General features: G+C 39.9%; 1 protein-coding gene across 2 annotated transcripts in view; it reads left to right on the top strand.

Annotated features, from left to right (window-relative positions):
- nbeal1 (neurobeachin-like 1) overlaps positions 1–26,147 on the top strand; it is a 232,050-nt gene that overhangs the window by 98,629 nt on the left and 107,274 nt on the right. For both annotated transcript variants that reach the window (XM_060827558.1, XM_060827557.1), the window contains exons 6-9: positions 5,519–5,601; positions 21,788–21,873; positions 23,886–24,192; positions 24,907–25,013. In XM_060827558.1, coding sequence (XP_060683541.1) covers positions 5,519–5,601; positions 21,788–21,873; positions 23,886–24,192; positions 24,907–25,013 — 583 coding nt within the window. The remainder of the gene's footprint in view (positions 1–5,518; positions 5,602–21,787; positions 21,874–23,885; positions 24,193–24,906; positions 25,014–26,147) is intronic.

Here is a 26,147-nt window from a genome sequence, read left to right as displayed (position 1 = left end):
AAAGAAGCCTCTCTAGTTATCTGTCAACATCAAAAAAAAAGTTTCTGCTATGGTCAAAATGCTGCATATTTGTTTGTGGCTTTTTTCAAGAACAAAGCTCGGTTGTGTCAGATATTTGTGGCATTTTCTAATGTCATCATCTATAACATATAAAGGAACTGTCTTGAAAGTACTTTGTTGGATTTATCTATACTGATTTAAAATTGCACTGGTTATGAATATTTCTAGTAACAACTTGTATTTATATGGCTCCTTTATTTTAGCAAAATGGCTGAAATAATTTAACCATGAGCCACATTAGCAGATACTAGGACAGGTTATTTAAAATGTGTTGCTGGAAAAGCACAGCAGGCCAGGCAGCATCCGAGAAGCAGGAGAATCAATGTTTCGGGCATAAGCCCTTCTTCAGGAATGAGGCTGGTGTGCCAAGCGGGCTGAGATAAAGGTAGGGTGAGGGAATTTGGGGGAGGGGTGCTGGGAATGCGATAGGTGGAAGGAGGTGAGGGTGAGGGTGATAGGCCGGAGAGGGGGTGGGGGCGGAGAGGTCGGGAAGAAATTGCAGGTCAAGAGGGCGGTGCTGAATCCGGGGGTTGGGACTGAGATAAGGTGGGGGGAGGGGAAATGAGGAAGCTGGAGAAATCTACATTCATCCCGAGTGGTTGGAGGGTTCCTAGGCGGAAGATGAGGCCCTCTTCCTCCAGGCGTCGTGTGATCAGGGTCAGGCAATGGAGGAGGCCAAGGACCTGCATGTCCTTGGCGGAGTGGGTGGAGGAGTAAAAGTGTTGAGCCACGGGGCGTTTGAGTTAGTTGGTGCGGGTGTTCCAGAGGTGTTCCCTGAAACGCTCCGCAAGTAGGTGGCCTGTCTCCTCAATGTAGAGGAGACCACATAGGGTGCAATGGATGCAGTAAATGATGTGTGTGGAGGTGCAGGTGAATTTGCAACAGATATGGAAGGATCCATTGAGGCCCAGGAGGGAGGTGTGGGCACAAGTTTTGCACTTCTTGTGGTTGCAGGGGAAGGTACTGGGAGTGGAGGTGGGGTTGGTGGGGGGTGTGTGGACCTGACGAAGGAGTCGCGGAGGGAGTGGTCTCTCCGGAACGCTGATAGGGGAGGGGAGGGAAGGGAAGGAAATATATCCCTGGTGGTGGGGTCTGTTTGGAGGTGGCAGAAATGACGGTGGATGATACGATGTATCCGGAAGTTGGTGGGGTGGAAGGTAAGGACCAGTGGGGTTCTGTCCTGGTGGTGATTGGAGGGCGGGAAGTGGAGGAGAGTACCATCGACCACATCTGAGGGGAAATTGCGGTCTTTGAAGAAGGAGGCCATTTGGGTTGTTCTGGGAGCAGATGCGGTGGAGGTGAAGGAATTGGGAATACGGGATGGCGTTTTTACAGGGGGCACGGTGGGAGGAGGTGTAATCTAGGTAGCTGTGGGAGTTGGTCTACTACAAACCAGTACCCATTGTAGGTGAAGGTACAGATGGTAGGATTTCATGCAAGTTAAAATATGAGAAACAAAGTATGGATGAGCAGTGTCATATTGAAATTGAATTAAATGTGACAAAACAGTGGTTAGTTCATTCTTTTCACATGACTTAAAATGATTACATCCTTTTAACACTCTTTGGAGATTGTAATTGAGTCAAAGAACTGGAAGATTGCAAATGTCACATCCCTATTCAAAATGATTAGACGTTGATAATACAAGAAAAGGCATTAGAATCAATTTCTACCTCATACATATTCTTCCAACAGGAGCAAGTGCATTAATCACTTGACATCAATTTGTATGTATGATGTATTTGCTTTTTTTTGGTTTAGTTGTAGATTCTGCTTAGGTTAAGTGGTGAAATTTTCAGTTGAATCACAAAAGATTTAACTTCAGCTGGAGAAGGCAGCAATGTGATTGAAAATATTAGGGTATTGTTCAATTAAAATGTATTTTTTGCTTCTGTATTAATAATTGTGCAGCAGTGTGCTTATTATCATTTTTATAAATGATTTTGTGAATGGAACAAGTGATGAGTTACTATCCTTATTATAAAATCTTAATGGAGGCAAATTAAAATTATTCTATGGTGTTCAACTGTGTCAAATTATAATTGCCCTTAGGCTAGCATTTGTTCTCAATATTTTTAAAGACCTTGTATTATGTGCATAAATGCTAGTCAAATTGCAGTCTGTAATTATAAACACATTAGTGGTCTAAGATCCAAATGTAGTCATCACTTGAGGTGTCATATGTGATTTGGTAAATTAGAAGGGGCAGCATGTATATTAAGTAACAGTTATCAAAGTTAGATCTTGCATCAAAACCTCTGCTTAGTCTGTCTGTGCTGGAAGTATTCATTGCAAATACAAGCCTATATGTTTTCTGTAGGAAAATTGTCTTTGGACTTGGAATTAAGTGTGTTAACTTGAAAGGCAAATGTTTTTAAGAGCTTCTGTGACTTCAATTTTCAAATTTCTATACTTGTTTTAATGGAAGATGGATGGATAAATAATCTTGATTTGAACCTTTATTTCATGAAAGCAAAACAACAGGACTGACAAATTAAGACTCAACCTTGGATACTAGGAAGGCAAAGTATCTGGTGACAATGCAACTGTCATTTTATTGAAACGGTACCAAAGTAAAAAGTTACAGAAACTTTTTTCCTACTGTTTGACACAAAAAAACCAAATTTTTGGTCTGAAAGTGTGTTGGCTCTGGTGCAGCAGGCCTTTCTGTTCTACTTGTTTCATCTTTTGGCCAGATCTAATTCTTGATAAATTAAATTGGTGAGATTTTTCTTTTAAACATGTGAACTGTAAGCTGATGTGAGAAAATAATTTCCCAATTCTTTATGATTGAGACAAGCAGCTGAATGGCTTTCAGTGAACACCACAATCTGTTTCTTCTTGACTTCTAAGTACTTTTTCTTCTGCTTCAGCTGCACTTTAAATTGACAACTTGATGTTGTTTAGCTGTGTGTTTTGAATCTGAGTTAGACCAATGAAGTAAAAACTCAGTCAGAATTTATATAAATCATTTGGATGAGAATTTAGGAGACATGGTTAGTAAGTTTGTGGATAACACCACAATTGGTGGTATCATCAACAGTGAAGAAGGTTATCTAGGATTACAAAGGGAATTTGATCAATTGGGCTGATGGGCTGAGGAGTGGCAGATAGAGTTTAATTTGGATAAATATGAGGTATTATATTTTGGTAAAACAAAAAAAGAGCAGGACTAATATAGTTAATGGTAGGGACCTGGATAATGTTGTTGAACAGAGAGACTTAGAGGCTCAGATAGAGTGTTCTTTGAAAATTATAACATAGGTTGACAGGATGTTTAAGAAAGCGTTTTGCAGGCTTGCCATCATTACTTGGACTGTTGAGTATAGCAGCTGGGACATCGTGCTGAGGTGGTACAGGATGTTGGTGAGACCAATTTTGGAGTACTGTTTACAGTTCTGGTTGCTCTGCTATAGGAAGGATATTATTGAATTGGAGAGAGTTCAGAAAAGATTTACCAGGATGTTACTACAATGGATGTTTGAGTTATAAGGAGAGGCTAGATAGTCTGGGACATTTTTCAGTGGAGCATAGAGGTTGAGGGATGATCTTGTAGAGGTTTATAAAATGACGAGGAGCATATTGAAGGTGAAGAGCAAATGTTTTTTTCCCATAGGGTGAGGAACTTCAAAACTAGGGACATATTTTAAAGCGAGAGGACAAAGATTTAAAAGGGACCTGAGGGGCAACATTTTTCACGTAGAGGATGGTTTGTATGTGGAATGAACTGCCAGAGGAAGTGCTAGGTGCAGGTACAGTTCTTACATTTGGATAGGTACATGTATAGGAAAGGTTTAGAAGGATATGGGCCAAAGGCAGGCAAGTGGAACTAATTCAGTTTGGGAAACTTAGTCAACATGGACGAGTTGGACTGAAGAGTTTAGGTCAATGCTATATAACTCTATAACTACAAGTAAAAACAGCCATTTGAAATGAGTTTGAGAACTGTTTGGCAAGTCACAAATCAAAACAAGTTGGTCTTCTTCTTTGTGTAATATTATGGTGGCTGTATAAAACAAAATTGTTCATGCTGGAGTGGGAATGTGACAGCATGCTAGTGATCACTATAGTGTTAGAATTAGAATTCTGGTCCATAATTACCCATGATATGACCTTTAAATTTCAACTTCTCCATGTGTTGAGATGAGATGATTTTCCTATAGTGGGGTGAGTGGTTTGTGTGAAATAAAAACCTCCTATCCTGGCCCAGTGATGTCCTAAAGAATATCTTATCCTTTTTGGAAACCCCCTTTTGAAGAAAATGTGGAAAGATATCTGTGGAGAAAGTGCAGGAGAAGAATGTTTACAAATTCGCATGTGAGATCAATGATCTTCTGAGGTTGAGCATGGAAATAATCTTACTCCCCTCAAATAAAATAGAGGAAGGACCATGGATATGTAATGCAAGTTTTGTTTTTTTTAAGACAACCATGTTGTGGTTTACAATAACAAGGCTCTGGGAATGGAACTATATGTAAACGTTTCCAAGGGCCAGCACGGAAGTGATAATCTGAATGACTACCTTTTACACTTAATTGCTTCATAGTTATAGATTCGTAGAGTTGTACAGCACAGAAACAAGCCCTTTGGTCCAAACCGACCACATATCCTAAATTAATCCACTCCCATTTGCCAGCATTTGGTCTGGTTTTATTGTGATTCGATAACTCATTATCTGACGAATTAATTAACAACCTATAAGAACAATTGGAAGAAGTGGGTACCATTGGTCATTAAAAAATGATGCTTATATAAAGTGTGCTCAGTGTTACTCTTGGAAGTTGAAGAGATAAATAAACTATAATAAAAATGAAGAATTGCAATGCTGGAAATTTGAAACAAAAATAGAAAGTGATGGAGAAACTTGGAGACCTGGCAGCACCTGTAGAGAGAAACACAGAGTTAACATTTTGAATCCAGTCATCTTCCATTAGATTTTGTTACAGATAAATTTTTTTAAAAAAAAATGTTCTGTTCCGTTGATTGGATTCATGTCTCTTAGCCTTTTAGCATCTCAGTTATATTGCTCACCTTAGCTTTGTTGTGATGTGTTATGATACGTTTCTGGAACCCTTAATGCTTTCTTGTAACATGCATTATCTTGATAGATTTGTCTAGTCTTCCTTTTCCTCCAATGTCATACTGATTCATTCTGTGCTGTGGTTCCCCAGGTGGCACCAACCTGGTGATATCTTCCCAAATGACAATGCTTTGAACAACTGAACAGATGAACTGGTTGAAAGAAACGCAGTTCATCTCATTCCTGTCCATCGACACATTTCACCACTGAAATCAATAGATAGTAACCGAGAATGGGAATTGTAACATGTTCAACCCTCCCTAATTTGGAGAAACTGAGAAAAATTGGAGAAAACATGTTACTCGAGCAGTGATGCATTATTTCAGCAACCATTTGAGTTTGTTGCTAATTGTAATATTCTTTCTTGTTCTTTTCTAGTGAAGTAGTCAGTGCTGTGGAGAAGAGCAGACAGAAGTACAAAGCAGCTAGCCTAACTGTGGAGTTTGTTCCTTTCTTTTACCGTAAGTATGATGTATTCCTTTTTAATTATATGGTGCATGTTAATTTTGTGTCCCTGAATTATTTTCCCCAATGTCTTTTGCTCCAATCCCCACCCACTCTCCCCTCCCCATCCCAAAGTAGCTGTGTAAATCCCCTCTAAGGATAGGATTGTGCTGATTTTGCAAAACAATGGCATGTTGGAACAGTTAAAGGAGTCCTCCTTAGGTGTCCATGCATTATTTCCTGGCCTGAGGTGACTGTGTAACTTGTTTACTGAATTAGAAGACTGATTTCTGCATGTGTGAAAATGACAAGGATTGATCCAGTTGCTTTATGTTCCCCTTTCTTGGAGGGAGGTACAATGAGGAATTCAGTGTATGCATTGCAGATATTTGTACAAGAATTAGAGCTATATAGAGCCCTGCTTACACTGCACCTGGAGTACTGTGCAGTTTCCGACCACCATGTCTTGGGAAAAGTATATTGGATTTGGAGGAAGTATAATGTAAATTTAGTAGAATGGCACTTTTAAAAAAAAAAATTGTTCTGGGGATGTAGGAATCACTGACCGTTTTTATCGTCCAGCTCTTAGTGCTGTGGAGAAGGTGGTGGTGAGCTGCCTTCTTGCGGTCCACATGAGGCAAGTACACCCACAGTGCTGTTAAGAAGGGAGTTCCAGGATTTTGACTCTGCAATTGTAAAGGAATGATAATATCATTCCAAGTCATTCCAAGTTGTGGTATGGAGGTGAATTTGCAGGTGATGATGTTTTTATGGTTCTGTGACCCTTTAACATTTTGGAGGTCCTGGGTTTGGGAGACGATGTCGAATGAGCGTATGTGAGTTGTTGTAGCAAAGCAAAATGTTTTGTTTCTGTGGAGAAATTTCACAAAGTAGCATTGTATACAGTGTATGAAAATGAGAGACTAATAAGGGATGATTGGACCAAAGATTTAAAAACATTTAAAGAGAACTGATGAGGTATTATTCAGGGAACATAGGACTAAGGGGCATAGTCATAAGTATCGAGCCAGGCCTTTCAGGAATAAAGCTAGGAAGCACTTGTGCAGATGTTGGGAAACCTTCTGCAACAGCAAAATGATACTACTTGAATTAATTTTAAATTGGTGATTTTAGTTAAACAAACATGTTTAAGTGATATGGAACAAAGTAGAGTAAATGGAGTTAGGTTGCAGATCAGCCACCATCTCATTAAGCTTTGGGTGGCGAAATAGTCTATTCCTATTTCTATATTTCTGTGCCATGAGCTGGCCAACTTAAAGTTCCTTAACTCTTTCAGATTATGGGGTGCTTGGGAGCAGATTTTGTTAATGCAGATGAGAAATGGGAAAAGAGTAAACTTGGACATCTGCAGCTGTTTTCTTTGAAATGTCCATTTGATTCTGGCTAAGCATGGCAAAGAGTTGTAGATGAAGAAAAGTGATTGCTGATGCAAAACCTCAATATTCAAAATATATATGCAAACATTCATTCTTACAAAGTAGGAACAGGAATAGGTATTTGGCCTTTTGAATGGCAGAGCAGGCTTAATGAGGCCATGGCTGATCTGGTTACTCTGGATTCCTGCTTAACCTGATAATCCTGATATCATCTGTTTACTTATCAAAAATAGATCTACTTCGGCCTTGGAAATATTCAAAAACCCTATTTCGCAACATTATAAGCAAGAACGTTCTAAAGACTCTGGCTTGTGAGACAACAAATTTGTCGCCTTCCTGGTTTTAAATGGATAATCTCTTATTTTTCAAGTGTCACTGATTCTATGTCCTTCCACAAGAGGAAAGCCTTTTCCACATCCACCTGTCAAGAACCCTCAGAATCCTGTCACTTAAGTTGCCACTAAGTCTTCAAAATCCAGCAAGTACAAGCCAAGCCGGTTCAATATTTCCTTTTAAGACAACTCACCCATTCCAGGCATTAGTCTGGTAAACCTAAGCTGAAATGCTTTCACTATATTCATGTCCTTCCATAAATGAGGAGACCAAATATATACCCAGTACTCCTCATTAATGCAGGTCTCCTGTATAAATGAGGCATAATTCCCTACGTTTGTATTCAGTTTCCCTTGTAATAAATTGTAACATTTGTTTGCTTTTCTTATTTACTTGCTACATCTGCAAAATAACTTTTTGATAATGTCTATACTGGGAACCGTGATCGTCCACATCTTAGAGTTTTGCAATTTCTCACCATTTAAATATATGCTTTTTTAAACTCATCCTGCCAAATGCACAATTTCACAGTTTTCCACGATATACTCTAGTTCTTTGTCCAGTTATTTAACATATTTATATCCCTGACTTCCTTATGTGTTCACAACTTAACTTTATTCTGTTTGTGTCAACAAATTTAACAGCCATATGTTTGATCGCTTCATCCAACTCATTTATACAAATTGTAAAACGTTGAGGCTCCATCTCTGATCCCTGAGGCACTGCATTCAACACATCTTGCCAAACGGAAAAATGTCCATTTATGCTTGTCCCCTGTTTCCTGTTAGGAGGAGAAAGTGAGATCTACAGATGCTGGAGATCAGAGCTGAAAATGTGTTGCTGGAAAAGCTTATGCCCGAAACGTTGAATTTCCGGTTCCTTGGATGCTGCCTGACCTGCTGCACTTTTCCAGCAACACATTTTCAGCCCTGTTTCCTGTTAGCCAGCCAGTCTTCTATCCATGTCATATGCTACCCCCTATACCATTAACTTTTATTTTCAGCAATACTCTTTGGTGTGGCACCTTATCAAATGCCTCCTGGCAGTTGAAGTACAGTATATCAACTGGACTTGATACACAGGACTTGATACTTTTTCAGAAAACTGTTAGCAATCAGGTTAAACATAATTTCCCTTTCACGAAACTATGTTGACTCTGCCTGATTATATTTAGTTTTTCTAAGTGCCCTGTTATTATATCTTTAATAACAGCTTCTACCCGTTTCCCTCTGATAGACGTTAAACCAGTATATCTGTATTTTCCTTCCTAAAAGAAGTTATGTTTGTTTTTGCCCAATCTAAGAACTTCCCCTTATCAAGGGAGCTTTGTAAAATTCAACACAATGCATCAATGTATTTCACCAACCACGTCTTTTAAGACCCTAAGGTGAAGTGTATGACCTGAGGACTTGAGTCCATAGCTCTAATAATTTGATCAGTATACCATTTCCCTGAGTTCCATTGAATGTGGGTTTGCTTGCTGAGTTGGAAGGTGTGTTTTCAGATATTTCGTCACCATACTAGATAATATCATCGGTGAGCCTCCGAATGAAGCACTGGTGGTGTAGCCCACTTTTGATTTATATGTTTGAGTTTTGTTGGGTCGATGATGTCATTTCCTGCAGTGACATCATTTCCTGTGGTGATGTTATTTCCTGTTCTTTTTGTCAGTGGCTGGTAAATGGGATCCAAGTCAATGTGTTTGTTGATAGAGTTCCAGTTAGAATGCCATGCTTCTAGAAATTCTCGTGCGTGTCTCAGTTTGGCTTGTCCTAGGATGGATGTGTTATCCCAGTTGAAGTGATGTCCTTCCTCAACCGTATGTAAGGATACTGGTGAGAGTGGGTCATGTCATTTGTGGCTAGTTGATGTTCATGTACCCTGGTGGCTAGTTTTCTGCCTGTTTGTCCAATGTATGTGTGTTACAGTTCTTGCAAGGTATTTTGTAGATGATATTAGTTTTGCTTGTTGTCTGTAGAGGGTCTTTCAAGTTCATTAGCTGCTATTTTAGTGTGTTGGTGGGTTTACTCAGACCCTTTGGCTACCATGATGCCAAGGGGTCTGAGTAGTCTGACAGTCATTTCCTTAACATCCCACTAGCCAAAGAAATAGCAGAGCAAAACGGCCGCAGAATGCTTCGTGAAATGATTAATGATGCCCACAACAGACTCCATAAATACAGCCAGGACATTTTGCCCAAAAATCTTTACTCACTAATGCAACAGACCATTATTGGATAGACACAGTACAACAACTCATTGATATTAGACAGAAAATAGAAAACAAAACTTGACCTGCAGAAAAAACCTAGACAAACTTACACAAAATAACAACATAGTCAACACAGAAGCATGGATAAAGATTTATCTGACCGACCCTTAACAGACACTGAGAAAACTGTCATAGTAAGAGGATTAAATTACAACTTCCAGGATGCGGTCAAGAAAGATTACTTAGCAGCATTAGAAACAACACGAAAAGACAACCAATTCATAGAAGAAACCCAGCAAACCATCAGACAGGCAGTCGCACCAATATTAAGAGGGGGAAAAAAAAACACTCTTCATACTCAAGAAAGGAAAGCACTAAAAAGACTTTTAAAAAAAAATTGTTATCTTATCTGCAGACAAAGGGCGCTTGACAGTCATCTTAAAACAAAGCGATGACATTGAGAAAGCAAATGGACCACTTGCAGATACTAACACTTACCAATATGTGGTGATAGACCCGATCCCACAACTAGAGAATCGAATCACAGCCCTACTCAAAATAGAGTCATAGAGATGTACAGCACGGAAACAGACCCTTCAGTCCAATCCGTCCATGCCGACCAGATATCCCAACCCAATCTAGTCACACCTGCCAGCACCCGGCCCATATCCCTCCAAATCCTTCCTATTCATATACCCATCCAAATACCTCTTAAATGTTGCAATTGTTCCAGCCTCCACCACACCCTCTGGCAGCTCATTCCATACACGTACCACTCTGTGTGAAAAAGTTGCCCATTAGGTCTCTTTTATATCTTACCCCTCTCACCCTAAACCTAAGACCTCTAGTTCTGGACTCCCCAATCCCAAGGAAAAGACTTTGCCTATTTATCCTATCTACGCCCCTCATAATTTTGTAAACCTCTATAAGGTCACACCTCAGCCTCCGACACTCCAGGGAAAACAGCCCCAGCCTGTTCAGCCTCTCCCTAGAGCTCAAATCCTCCAACCCTGGCAACATCCTTGTCAATCTTTTCTGAACACTTTCAAGTTTCACAACATCTTTCCGATAGGAAGGAGACCAGAATTGCACACGATATTCCAACAGTGGCCTAACCAATGTCCTGTACAGCCACAATATGACCTCCCAACTCCTGTACTCCTTACTCTGACGATACTTCAGAAATCTGGAGAAATAAGTAAGACCGACTTCCAAAAAATCAAAACAGTCGGATCCAACACATCACGCTTCTACGGATTACCCAAAATTCACAAACCTGGAGGCCCCCTCAGACCCATAGTCTCACTACCTGGAACACCAACTTACAGATTGGCCAAGGCGCTACACCAAAGACTAAAGCACTTAGTAGAAAACTCATGGCACTCCATCCACTCCACTCAAGAGTTCCTGATGACTATCAAAGACACCAGGATATAAGAGGATGAAATAATGGTCTCCTTTGATGTAACAGTCCTGTTCACATCCATCAACATCAACCTGGCCAAAGAAACACTGACTACATTATTAGAACAAACAAAGACGCATAAACCAAACACCACCAACTTCATTAGCAAGGCCAGCATCATCCAGCTAGTGGACCTATGCCTTACCACACACTTCACCTTCAACAACAAAACCTACAGACAAATCAACGGAACACCCATGGGATCTCCAATATCAGGGTTCTTAGCAGAGGCAGTAATGCAGAGACTCAAACAAACAGCTCTGCCAACTATCCAACCCAAACTTTGGGTCCGCTATTTGGATGACTCAAATTAGAGGAAACCTTCAAGACCATCAATGATATCCTTATTGGTGTAAAATTCATTAAAGAGGAGGAAAACAACACCAGACTGCTATTCCTAGATGCCGCAGTGGGGTGAATAACCAATGGGGAACTTCAAACCAGCATCTACAGGAAAACAACACATACGGTCTAAATATTGAAGTCCAGAAGCAATCATCCCAACATCCATAAGCAAAGCTGCTTTAGAACATCATTTCAACTGGCCACCACACACTGCAGCACAGAGGAACTACACAGTGCAGAGGAAAATCACCAATACAGTGTATTCAAAGAGAATGGGTAGCCAATGAATACAGTCCACCGATTTCTGAGCCATAGACCCAAACAACCTGACAAAACACATCCAGAACACCTAGCCACTCTCCCCTACATCAAAGACTTCTCGGAAATGACTGCCAGACTACTCAGACCCCTTGGCATCATGGTTGCCCACAAATCCACCAACACATTAAAACTGCAGCTAACGAATTTGAAAGACCCTATATAGACAACAAGCAAAACTAATGTCATCTACAAAATACCTTGCAAGAACTGGACAAACATGGACATCAACTAGCCACAAAAAGACATGACTCTCTCTCACTAGTATCCTTACATATGGATGAGGAAGGACAACACATCCCTCCTAGGATAAGCCAAACTAAGACACTCACGAGAATTCCTAAAAGCATGGCATTCCAACCGGAACTCTATCGACAAACACATCAACTTGGATCCCATTTACCACCCTCTGAGAAAAAGAACAGGAAATGACATCACCAACCCAAGGAAATTCAAACATATAAATAGAAAGCGGGCTATACCACCAGTGTTTCGTTTGGAGGCTAACTGAAGATGTTGCCTCACTGTAGTATGGTGACGATACGTCTGAAAAAAATGAACCTTCCAGCTCAGTGGGCAAACCTACATCCAGAACCTCAACCTGAGCTACAAATCTTCTCAAAACTCAGTTCCATTTCCTGAAGTACAGTTGTTTCCAGGATGTTCTTTACATTCTCCATAGTGAAGATTGATTGGAAGTTGCTTAAGCTTGGTCGTAAAGGGATTTTGGACCCCAATGCCTTAATATTTAATATTCCAAGTGAGTTGGTGTTCATTGTGATAAAAGCTCATAATTACTGTGTGCACACACCCCTGCCTGATGATGTTGTGGCTTCAAGTATCACTCCAGAAACATGAGCACAAAAATCTGAGCTGGTGCTTCCATTACTATACTTAAAAATGACTTCTGGTCGCACCAGCAGTTGGGTGATGCATTAAGTCCTGAATTCATTGTGCTATTTTGACCACAGCTGTTCAGTAGTATGATAATTAATGATGGGATGGTATGTTAGCCTTGAGGAAATGATAGAGATACTACAAAATTTCCTCTAAAGCATGGAGAGATAACAGGATAGTCAAGGTTCCCATTTCTAATTGTTGTTGCCACATGCACCCAGATGCATTTTTCATGAAGAAAGCCCAGCATCAGACCCTGCTGTAATGTCCCTTTAATTAAGTAGCCCATTGATACTGTTTGGGTTTAACTACAAGAAACAACTACTTGGCTTGGATATCACACGTCTATGGGTGCAATATGGGCCTGTACCTTAATACAAGTGACTGTTGTCAGATGATGACTGCAGGGCCTAAAGCTGTGTTGTGAAAGCAAAAAATGTTTTTGAAATTAAATGGTCTACAATCTCAATTTGAAGATGGAGATTTATGCTCACCTAGAAGTGGTGTGACTAAAACGTAAATTGACATTAGAATGAAATATTGCAGTGAGCAAGATAACTTATGGGCGAAATTAAGAAGTAATAAAGCAACAAATAACCTAATAAGATGATGTAATTTATAAAAATAGAGCATCAAAAATAGTAATCACAGGCAAGTAAACAGCTGAAAGACGGAGTCAACACTGAATGGGAAAGACTCAATGGCAAGGTCTTGGGCAAATGTGTATATTTTATATAAATAGATTATAATCTAAGAGCAGTTTCCTTTTCTGCAATCTGGTCAATTGATTTTTTTTTGTTTTCGTTGAATGAAAATATTTGCTTATCTGCTGGTTACTCCAGTGGAATTGTGCATTATATCCCATTTGCTCCTACACCAGTTTGGAATTGGTTTATCAGAGATTGAAATGCTTTCTGTTTTTTTTAAGCCTTTGAGAGTTTGGCACGCACAACTTGTATTTGACATATCAGATAGCTGACGAAGCTCAACATAAATGGGCCTTTTGTACTTGAAGCTTGAGAACCAGTTCAGATAATTACTATGACGATAAATGCCCCAGCCTATCAAGCTTTTTGTCAAAGCTGTTTGTGTCAGAAGGCAACAAGAGCTGTGGCTATGTAAATGATCAAAATGATAATTCCCAACTGTTCGATGAGTACTTATAATACTTCCACAGAGTAAGATTTACATATTCCTGTTAGGCAACAGAAGAGTTAGGTGGACTATTAAATGAACCGTGCTTGTGTACCTTAGTTAATGCATAACCCTTCCTTTTTCTGTTCCTTTTTCAATTAAATGTTGCATTTTCAGTTTTCTCTCTTTTAGGTGCTGTTAATTTCTTTGGGCTACAGTTCTTCAGGCATTAAAGGCCTTTTGTGCGAGTGTAGTCTGACTGATGGCAGGCTGTTCCAAAACAGTGCATGGTGATCCCAAGGCTAAATTTTCTTCCAACATTGGCATAAGTATATTTCTTGTGTGGCTGGAAGAATGCACATGACTGAATGGTGATTTAAATGACTGAAATAGAATAGAGGACAAATTTTCCTTCTGTAGCCCAGACTGCCACAGTAGCTGAGATCAGCTCAAATAACAAAATCTACGAATGTAAAATAAGTTCTTCAAGTCATTTGGGTTGATTGCACATTATACTTCCAATAGAATTCATTAGATTTCGTATTTAAGGTGCAGTTGTGAATATGGTCTCTTCCCACCTGGAGATGGGAGAAAATTGTGTTTTGCTTGATAATCTTCAAGAAAATTACCTTTGCTGTCTCGAATTTGAATGGATATGACTAGTTCACATTTAGATGTTTGTTTTGACATGTTTATTGTTTAAGTGAGGAAGTCTTGTGGCACAGTAAGTAACTGTTCCTGCCTTTGAAACCGACGTTCTGGGTTTCAGTTGCACTCAAAGATTTGATGGTCAGGGAAGATGCATTCATGATGAAACCAAACAATAATGCAGCAATTTCTTCCAATACAGACTACTAGCAGCTGGTAAGATCAGGAGTGAATTCTGGATCGCCATGTGATGGAAAAACAATTGGACCCTCTTGCCATCATTGCTTAGCTCCAGAACACAAGATGCATATAAAAGTGTAAATGTTGCTTCAGAAACTGGGACCCCTTGAGGGAGTCAGTTAGCTCAGTTGGTTGGACAGCATGTGTGGATTAGGTTGGTGCCAGTAGCTCAGTGTTTGATCACCATTCTGCTGAGGTGAAGTGGAGACCTGGCTTCTTAGTCTCCCTGTGAAGCAGAACGGTGTGTTGGACATGCCTTTGGGCAGACACTCAGTGATTTTCTAAAGAAGTGCTTATTTGGTCATACTGTTCGCACTGAATTAGATGGCTGTTCAGACAGGAATCTGCCTTGATAGTTCAGTATAGTACAGAGAAAGTGCACCATTCAGACATTGTTGGACTGAGTCTTGACTACAGTTATTTAGACATTTATTGACTATTTGATTTTAAAAAAACTGGAAATTAACCTCTGGCAAACCATCTTTCCTTAACTAGCATCACCAGAATAGTTTCATTGGTCATTGATTTCATTGGTCTGAAATTTGCAGTCCCTGTTGGGAATTTGGTGCTCTGTGTTGATTTCAAAGTGGTTAGCACTGTTGCCTCACAGCGCCTGAGACCCGGGTTCAATTCCCGACTCAGGCAACTGACTGTGTGGAGTTTGCACGTTCTCCCCGTGTCTGCGTGGGTTTCTTCCGGGTGCTCCGGTTTCCTCCCACAGTCCAAAGATGTGCGGGTCAGGTGAATTGGCCATGCTAAATTGCCCGTAGTGTTAGGTAAGGGGTAAATGTAGGGGTATGGGTGGGTTGCGCTTCGGCGGGTCGGTGTGGACTTGTTGGGCCGAAGGGCCTGTTTCCACACTGTAAGTCTGATCTAATCAAAGAAAGCTCCCTGCAAAGATCAAGTAAGCAGCTATGTGGTATGGACTTCACCTTCCTCAATATTAATTTCACACTGGTGCCATCTACGCTATTCAGAAACAGTAATGCAAATTAAGTAGCCTATTGCATCATAGAATTCTTAGAAAGCAAATCAAAAAATTACAAGCAAATCTTATCATTCACTTTATACCAATTTTGCAGAAAGTGAAAATAAAATTGGAATGTAGAGACTGATCTATCAGAAGCTTTGAGAATTTTTACATTTAAAATCTTATCAATTTTTTATCATGGAATGAAGGAATATTTAATATTCTAAAAATATGAAATTGATTTTTCAGGGCCAGAGGAGTTGTTCACTAAGAACATTTAGCATGTCTGATCATTTCAATTGCACCACATTAATAAGCTGTAAATTTGCCAAACATTTTTGCAGCAAAAACAATGGTGTTAAAAAGTGGGAGTTAGCACCAGTTCATTGATTTTAAATTAATTTTGATTTGTGAGGACCTGAGCAGGTGCACTTGGTAGAAGAGCAGCAGCATTTGAATTTCTGTTTAACTCTACTTGCTATTTCCACAGTTTTTATTCCAATATAAAAACAGAGAAAAGAATCTTTCCAACTCCTGAATGATGTGCACAATGGCAAGACGGTTAGGAGAATTGAGTCACATAACCAGAGGGAAATTCTGACAGTGAGAGCACAATATCCCATTTTCCAAACATGTTGAACAGTGAGACAAGGTTCTTGCTAGTGAGTGACTAGAGGCCCAATATATTTTGGATGTAGGTTTGCTCGCTGAGCTGCAAGGTTCATTTCCAAACATTTTGGTACCTTACTAGGTAACATCTTCAGTGGGCTCATGCACGAAACGTCGACTCTCCTGCTTCTTGGATGCTGCCTGACCTGCTGCGCTTTTCCAGCAACACATTTTCAGCTCTGATCTCCAGCATCTGCAGTCCTCACTTTCTCCTAGAACATCTTCAATGGGCCTCAGGCGAAGCAATGCTGAAAATTCCTGCTTTCTATTTACATATTTGGGTTTCTTTGGGTTGGTGATGTCATTTCCTGTGGAACACTCTCAACAAACACATCGAGTTAGACCCCATATATCACCCCCTGAGAAGAGGAACAGGAAGTGACTTCACCGTAGGAAATGACTTCACCAAGAAACCCAAACGTATATATAGAAAGCAGAAATTTTCAGCATTGCTTCGCTTGAGGCCCACTGAAGATGTTACCTGGAAATGAACCTTGCAGCTCAATGAGCAAACCTACATCCAAAACCTCAGCCTGAGCTACAAATCTTCTCAAAACTCGCTAAGCCCAATACATTGCATTCACATGTATTAACATTCTCATTATCACATCATCCCGTCTCAATATTATGCACTTTCTCATTCTCCAACTGCTGAAAACAAACTAGATGGACAATTCCAAACATGAAAGTCAGTGTATTTACCTGACGACTCCAGCTTGCTCTTCTGACCGTCCATCAATAACCAGTAACTCAGGCTATGCTCCATAGGCAGCAACTATGCACACCCCATTATCTGATCTTAAAGCTGGAGATTTGAGCATAAGTGAGTACTTCCACCTGGGGCTGGCAGGAGAATATGGCGACTGGGGCATCTAAGGAATGTGCTACGTAGCTAAGGAGGTGAATTTGGGAAGATAACATGTGAAAACCTAATAGGGCTTAAGGCGAGAAAGCCGAACTTGAGTTTGTGGAGAGAAACCTTCCGTGTCACATGCTGAAATGAACACTTAGGCCATTGCTTGTAAAGTTTAACCAAGAGTCTAAAAAGATAGCTATAAAATGAAGAAATGTCCTGAAGCTTAGCTCAGCTCATGTGATTAGATTAGATTACTTACAGTGTGGAAACAGGCCCTTCGGCCCAACAAGTCCACACCGACCCGCTGAAGCGCAACCCACCCATACCCCTACATTTACCCCTTACCTAACACTACGGGCAATTTAGCATGGCCAATTCACCTGACCCGCACATCTTTGGACTGTGGGAGGAAACCGGAGCACCCGGAGGAAACCCACGCAGACACGGGGAGAACGTGCAAACTCCACACAGTCAGTTGCCTGAGGCGGGAATTGAACCCAGGTCCCTGGCGCTGTGAGGCAGCAGTGCTAACCACTGTACCACCGTGCCGCATAGGGTAGCAAAGCTGGAAATGTGATTGTGACTACATGATGAGGCGGTTTGATCTGTATGAATATTACATTTGGATTAGGTAAATAGTTAAAATTGAGCAAATGTGTTTGGGTGGCTATGTTGTTCATCGGCATTCCAAGCATGAACAACCAGTGAGAGATGAATGAAATTAGCATGTCAGTGCTATCGGCAACTTGTTTTTTTTTCTAATGAGCTTTTCTGCATGCTCCTAGGTTTTCAGCATCTGTGCATTACCCCATAAATTGTTTTCCTTCATTTTTCAATGCAGTCCTCTTTAAAACGTTTTATTTAGGAGAGCAAACAAATGCAATTAGAAATAAGTGCCTAAGTATTTAACAGTGCTTGCTAGATTTTTATTATATACCTTGCTAGACTTGACAAACATATTTGCTGCATTCTAACTTCACTGGGTCCAGGAGTTGAGACTGCATTAGAATCTCTACTGGAGCAAGATACACCACACTTAGAGAACCCTGCTTAAAAGAATGCAACAACATAAGTCTTTCTTTAATCCAATTTTCCTTCTCACCTGGGATTTCTACAGGCTGAAGTCGGCATGTTGAGTTGCAAGGACAATAACATTGAACACAGATAATAACACCCTTCGGCTTATTCTTGCAAAATTACTTATGCAGATACGATTTAGACCTGTTGCCTAAGATGTGCAGAAGAGATTAGCTGAGATATACTGTATTGGGAGATATAAGGGAGTTGAAAATTTTGTTCCAGGCAATTTACTTTGGTGAATACTATCCTGCTCTTGGTGGACAATGTACAAATTGGGCTGTAAATAGAGCCTGTTTGGTAGGATTCCTGATGTAGGTAGTCATTATGTATAACTGGAAGAACCAAACTGTACTTGCAGCACGGTATCATGACAGCTGAGGCGTTATGAAATTAGAAAAATTCCATTAATTTTAATGGAAGACATTAATTGTCTTGTTGTGTTTGTGGAATAGTCAAAGACAACATTTGGTTTTGAGAGTGAATCTTTCCTACATTTCAGGGCCTAAATGGTCTGTTAGCCAACATTATAACGTTACTAATGCCACACTGACCGTAGTCGTCACACCTTTTTTGAGGGTAATTGAGCATCGGTGTAAATGCTGTCCTTGTTACTGATATCCATGTTCCATGATAGATTTTCTGAGCAAGATATATGGACTGGGGATAATTTGTTCCTGGAATCACCCTAGAAGCATATTATTGCAATATTTTTGAGTGTCACCACACCTCAACCAAGAGATAAGGTTGAGAAGGTGGGATCTTAATGGTGACCTCTGACAGTGTGTGAATTGAACCCATCCTGTTGGCATCACATTGCATTGCAAACCAGCAGTCCAGCCAACTAAGCTAACTGTCTGCTAGGTACCTGGTCTCATATTGTTGGAAGCAATGTGGATCAATTTGTATTGATGTCTGGATATATAAAGCTGGGCCTTTGAGTCCGCTGTGCCATTCAATATGATCATGGTTGATCTGCTCTCTTCTCTGCTCCTCCATCTAGATCCAATGTAAATTGCACTGTGAAATATTTGTGCATTTTAAAAAATGTGTTGCAAGCTCCTGTTAACTAATGTTGCACGGGGTGCTGTGTTGGGAATGATATAGAATACAGTAGTTGGGACAAGGGGCAGGTGAATATTTGGAATGTTTTACTGAAAAGGAAGTTACAGTTAATATATATTTGGTCCAGAATCTATGTCGAGGCCATTTCTCTGTGATGAATCTGAGTGTGACCTCACTTGTGGAAATTTAAAATTGTTTACTGTAACAAATTTGGAAAGAACATTGTTCTGTTATGTATATAGTATTGTTTATTCAAATTGTATTCAAAAATTTGCATAAATGAAATATTACTTGGTTTGAGCTTTGCTTTTTTTTCTGTTTGTTTAAAGTAATCTCCAGAAGAGGAAATAATTGAGACAGACTGGTTTATATAAAAAAAGTCACCCTTTGCAACCCTATAAACATACACATTGTGATGTTAATCACACATAGTTGTTTCAAATGACTGACTGCACATTCAACCCTGTGAAAAAGAACTGTGTCCCTCAAGATGATGTAATCTGGAATGACTAATTGTTTGGATGGCATGTATTTATCAAGTCAGCTTGACTCATGGGTATGAAAAGCAAAATTCCAAAGTCACTGTAGCTGATCTGAGAACAGCTGCTCCTCTGAAATTCTTTGAACTCGCATTATAAGTGAGGAATGTGGTTGTTGTGTGTTGCAACTGAATTGGGGGATTGTAACATTCTTCAAGCTCCACTTTTAGATTAGCTCCTTGGTCTTGAAAACTATTGCATTTTTCATACTCAAAACTCTTTTCTTTCAGCCTTGGTCTGGAGGCCTGAGCATATGAACTTTCAGAAATCCAGAACAAAATTAACAGTTAATTAACAAAATCAACAGTGTTAATTAAAGAAAGCCACACATTTGTCAAAAACAAGTTGTTGTTCAAATATTTTTGATAAGACAACCAAGAGTAATTGGGTTGATGCTGTGAATCATAGAAATGTTACAACTTAAGAGGCCATTAGGGCCATCATGTCCACACCGGCTCTCCAGTTGAGCATCATGACTTAGTACCAGTTCCTGAAGAAAGATCATATCTTTTTATTTTTCTGTGTTTTTGATTGTGAACTGAAATAGGAAAAACATTGTTTTAAGAACCAAGGAATGTGGAAGGGATTGCTGCACATTTTAAAGGCAAGCTGCCAGCACTTAATGCAAGTGCTGTTTACACTGCTTTTTGTTCAACCGGAAATAGTTTAGTTGCAGACAAACAACATCAGAGAGTGTACAAAATGAGAATTTGCTGGCTTCAAACAGCTGATTGACCTGTGGAGTGGTGACCAACAGTCTCCTGTCTATCAACAACTACATGATTGGCTCCTATGTAGTTGAAAGGCTTGTGTGTATGCATGAGATACCAGAAACCATTGGAGCTCTGAAATGAAAGAAAACTTAAAGCTTGAAGAAAACCAATTTACTCTTTCACTAATTGCTTTCAACTAATTCAGAAACCTTATAATTTCTGAACGAATTGTTCTGTTTCTCCTAGGCGGAAGTGATTAGCACTTAAATAGAGAGAGTGAGATTGATGAATAGCAAGTCCTGATAAGCCAAAAGAATCATCTCAGTGAACTCTGTAGGTAGAAATCATTGAACTGCCTTCCCAATTTTTCCCTTCACTCGTAACACCAGTGTTTTGGGGTGTATGAAAACAAACTGTCGATGTGTTTGGACAAGTTGAGACTGTTGTTAAAAAGGAAGGAAAGTTCTTGGGATTTATGATGAGGGCATAAAGAACAAAGGTATTTATGTTATAGTGAATCTTTATGAAGCATTGGTTTGACATCAATTGTAGCAATATGTCCAATCCTCCTCTCTGTCGAGGAGCACCATGCTAAAGACCTTGCCAGTTACTGACAGCAGTGTTATGTCCCTCCATTTGGTGAGTCACTGAGTTTTCCTTGTTCTGACAGTTCAAAGGTTCCCTCACCTTCATTTCTAGGGAATGCCTACCCATAGTCCAGATCTTGTTGAACAAGTCCATGAGCTCCGTTTAAAAGGAGTTCTTATTATATTTCAATAGCTCTGTTCTTATTTCGCCATTCCCAGGTATCTTTTTGATTTTAAGCTCTTGATGGCTGTCTTATGATCTGACTGTTTCTCCTAGGTTGATATTCAATTATCAAGGTGCAGGGTAGCCATCGAACTCCAAAGGAAGCACATTACAATTACAAACAGATAAGGGAAATGGTCTAAATACATAAAATACATTTGGTTCCTGGATGAAAACATCTGTGGAAGAGAGAGCACTTCAAATGTGAAATACATCTGAGGGGATTAAATAATTAAAGACTTTCCTCCTGCTTAAGAATAACTCAAGTTAAACCATTGTGGCTTAGGTTATCTGAAGATGTAAACAATTTCAACAGTGACATTGCCAGCAATGCTAGTAAAATGTTGTAGAAATTATCTGGAGTGATTACTAGTCAGAATCCATTCATTCTTACTCCATTCAACTTTGCATTCTGTCTTTGGTAGAGGTCTGAAATGGCTTTGGTAAGTCATATGTTCTCTCAGCAGTGCATTCTGCCATTTCAGTGAACATTATGCTTTTTCTTCCCCTTCTCAGAGTGTTTTCAAGAGAGTGAACATCTGAAAGAGAGTCTGAAGTGCTGCCTTATTCATCTCTTTGGGGCTGTTGTTGCAGGAGGACAGGTGAGACAAGTGTGGAAACCAAACATACCGCAAAAAAGAGCTAATGTCACAATAGAAAGCCATTGATTTAATTTGGATATAATGAAAGAAACAATGATGTGAACAAATGCAAAATACTGCTGATAAATAGAGAAAATGTTGGAAGTACTTTGGTGATTAAGCAACATCTGTATAGGGTAAAACATTTTAAGGCTGATGACGTTTGGTGAGAACTTGAAGCTCCCTGAATGACAAACATGTGGAGATTGAAATAAGAAAGAAAAATCCTGTAACAAATACAAGATGTGTAACGCAGTAGAGAGCCAGTCTGAATGTTGAAAGCAATCATTCAGATTGAATAATGTGGAGCAAATTAATTGGTGTTTGGAAATGTATGGACTACTAAATAAAAGTTAGCAAGGATTTGTTGAAGGCAGACTGAATTTGACAAACTTCTTTGAAGGAGAGTGTTGATGAGAATAGTGAGGTTAATATTGTTTAGGGGGAACCATCAAAGGTGTTTAACAAATGTACGAAATTTAGATAAGCAAAATTGAAGTCCATGAGCTTAGAATATCAGTGACATTGTGGACAGGAAAATATTAAGAGAAAGTATTGTGAAGTGGTGAGTGGTTGTTTTTCAGACTGGACAGAACATGAATACATACAAAATGGGAGCAGGAATAAGAAATTAGCCCTCCTCATAAAATATTAAACTCAGCCACATGAGAAATTAGTAGACCTGCAGGAGGCTGGAAGACCACAGCAAGCCAGGAAGCATCAGGAGGTGGAGAAGTCAACGTTTCGGGTGTAACCCTTCTTCAGGACTGGGGGTGGGTACAGGGGGAGCTGCAGATAAAGGGACTAGGTGGTGAAGTGGGGATAGGTGAAGACAGATGGAGGGTACCACCTGGTTGGTCAATGGGAGGAATAAATCTGGTTGGTGGAAGGAAGTTGGGGGATGGGGAGGGAGATTATTTGAAATCGGAGAACTCCGTGTTGAATCCTCCGGGATGTCAGGTGCCCAGGCGGAATATGAAGTGCTGTTCCTCTAATTTGCGGTTTGGTTCATTGTGGCAATGGAGGAGGCCAAGGATGCTCATGTTGGAAAGGAAGTGAGAAAGGGAATTAAAATGGGTGGTTGACTAGGAGGTCCGGTCAACCCCGCGGGCCTGGCGGAGATGCTTGGCAAACTGTTCCCTAAGTTTACATTTGGTCTCTCTGATTGAATTGGTCTACTTGCAGATGCTGAAATCCAGTTTTTTTTGTCTCTAAACATGAGAAATTAGAGCAAAATGATTTAAAGTCCAGTCAAAGAACGGTGTTAAGGAGCATCTTAAAGGAAGAAAATGGGAATGATATGAGAGGTTCAGGGTGCAAATTCTAGATGTTTGGGCCCAGGATCTGAAGGTATAGCCACCAATAGTGAAGGCATTAAATGAAGGAAATGTTCAGTAGGCTAAAGTTCACAGTAGGTAGGCATCTCAGAGAATTGTGGAGCTGGTGATGGGAATGTGAGGTGATGGACTGATTTGGAAGGAAGGATGAAACTTTAAAATATTGGGTATCAGGTTTGTGATTTGAGAATACATCCAATATTGAGTAAACGTTGGCTTCTCGTCTCCACCTTCTTCAACTGGCTATAGGAAGTTTAACCCCAAGTGCCATAGGAGACCCACTTGTAATCGCTTACTAAAGTCAGTATTTTTAAATCTTGTTTGACTCTGCAATTTTAGAGCATGTCTTTCAAAACAATTAAATGAGAAAACATTTTCAAGTTAAAATACATGCCAACTTTGTATCTTAGTTCGAAAGCTATGTCACCATTTTATCACGGAGCCGAAAAATAAATGTCAAGATTTGAAGGTTACACCATTGCAGTTAGCAAGTTGATCAGCCCATTTGTTTAGATGCAATCCAGCTTCAGATGTCAGCAATCACATGATTGGGAAGCTATTTAAAAACAAAGGGAATTTGTAGAATTATATTCAGTTTGGCTGTGGATGCAACATTGATTAAATTATTTATTTCAGCGGAATGCACTCCAGGCAATCTCCCCAGCTACAATGGAAGTCTTAATGAGGGTATTGGCAGACTGTGATCTGTTGGATGACAAAGATCCTGAAGATGTAAGCCATAAACTGGTGCTGACCCTGAAGTGCCTGACAGAAGTGGTTCACGTGCTGCTAACCAGCAGCTCTGATCAGCGGCAGGTAGAGATCAGCACAATCCTGGAGAATTATTTCAAGCTGCTCAATTCTGATCACACCGCATTGCTGGCCAATCGCAGATCACGGAACTGGGAGAGCAGTTTCATTGCACTACAGATACAAATGCTGAGTGAGTATACATTGCAAAGGTAAAAACAATGACTGCAGACGCTGGAAACCAGATTCTGGATTAGTGGTGCTGGAAGAGCACTAATCCAGAATACATGGCAAAGGGCCTGTTTTGACTGTCTTTTGCTTATAGTGTGAGAGCTATTGCTGTATTACTGCATGGAAATTGGAATTTTGTATGATATGCTGTCACAACTGTTTATAAAACCCTTTTAACGTGAAAGTCAGAGTTAGGTTTTCGAGTATGCCTTAGAAGATGGAAATGGGTAGAGATAGACATTTAGGGAGAGAATTCTAGACTTGGGGAAGCTGAAGTTTCAGCTGGCTGGAGGTACAACCATCTAGGAGGGTTATAGGATTAGAGAAGGTTTTAGAGATGGGGATGGGAGCTCCATGGAGAGATTTGAAAACGCAGATACAAATTTTTAAAATGAGACCTTGTTAGACTGGGGAATTCAGAATAGGTGAGTGAGCATAGGACTGATGGTTAAGATTGCTTCGCAGTTAAAACATGGGTAAATCAGCTTACAGTTACAGCTTGTCTTCTCAAATGAAAGAGTGACATTTGTGTAGTGCTAATCATGACTGTGGGTATTTAACAATTAAGGTTATAATGGGGTAGATTACCTCAAGCAAATAATGCTGAGAAAATGGAATGTTTTTAGATAAGACCTTTTTGTACAAAACTACAAATTTCTGAATTTTCTCCCCACAGACACTATTCCAGAAATGTTAAACTGCCCTGACAGACCCGTCCTTCAGGCAATCTTCTTGAATAGCAATTGCTTTGAACATCTCACTCGACTCATACAGAACAGCAAGGTAGACTTCAACTGGCACCAGAGTGATTAACGCTGCCGTTACTACTTCCTCTGCTTTTTTTATAGGCTAATGTTGAAATGGATAGAACAGAAATGAGAGCTTGCTCTCTGCCTGAAAAAGTTTTGTCCCAAAATCATTGAAATGATCTGATTGCAAGTCTTGAGGTTTGAAGACAAGTTTGAATTCAGCAGTTAGGATAAAGATATTGTAATATTAGATCATTGTGAGTGGACGCAAATGGGCTTGACTTTCAAATCAACTGAAAGTCAACGTAGTCCTTCCCTGCTCAGCTGTTTTGCTGAGCGCAAATAAATATTCTGAATTAAATGCTGGTTATTGCATAGTCCACCCTTTATTTTCTTTGTCTTTTTTTATTGCAGCAGGTAAAATGTCCAGCTGTGAGTGCGGACAGTTAAACCGCATGAGGTCTCTGCAAACCTTGTACCAGTGCAGACTTACTAAAGTTAATATTTTCAATCAACATGTTCAGACATTTTATGACACAAGTCTGGAGCCAGTGGGACCTGGAGCCATTGGGACTTGAACCCAGACCTTCTGGCCCAGATGTAGGCATACTACCACTGTGCCACCCTATCTTTACTCTTGGTTTCTGCTCTGCATTCCTTCTGCTTTGAAGTGTTTAAGATTGCAGAATAATCGTGCTTTATGATAGCACATTGGAACATCCCTTAAATATTTTTACACTTTATGAATGTTGCCTTGGTAAAATGGTGTCTGCATAGTTTATTAAGAATTTGTATAAGACTGTGACTGGTATAATAATTGCAAGTGACCAATAGCCATGCTGTTTTAAAACTGAAAGGACATGATTGTCATTTTGACATTATTATATTGCAGCAGCGTCTAGATGGCTTGATTGAAATAAAACCATTATTGTTAAAGCCTGGAAGTGAGCTAGTTACACAAGAATTTACCTTGAGGCTGTGATCATTGACTTTTTCAGTCTGTTTTGTTGGCTGATTGAAAAGATTGATTATGTGAGCTTTTTTGGTTGACCTTGTTAAACAGGCTTATTTGTTGTAGTCAAATTCTTTGAATGTCATAGAATTGAATGACAGGGCTGTTGTGGTGCAGTGGAGGCCTGTATTCAAGTCCCACCTGCACACAGTGGTG

The sequence above is a fragment of the Hemiscyllium ocellatum genome, chromosome 7 (genome assembly GCF_020745735.1).
Source record: "Hemiscyllium ocellatum isolate sHemOce1 chromosome 7, sHemOce1.pat.X.cur, whole genome shotgun sequence".
NCBI lineage: Eukaryota > Metazoa > Chordata > Chondrichthyes > Orectolobiformes > Hemiscylliidae > Hemiscyllium > Hemiscyllium ocellatum.
The sequence above is the reverse complement of the archived record's forward strand: the minus strand, read 5'-3'. Positions and strand labels throughout refer to the sequence as shown.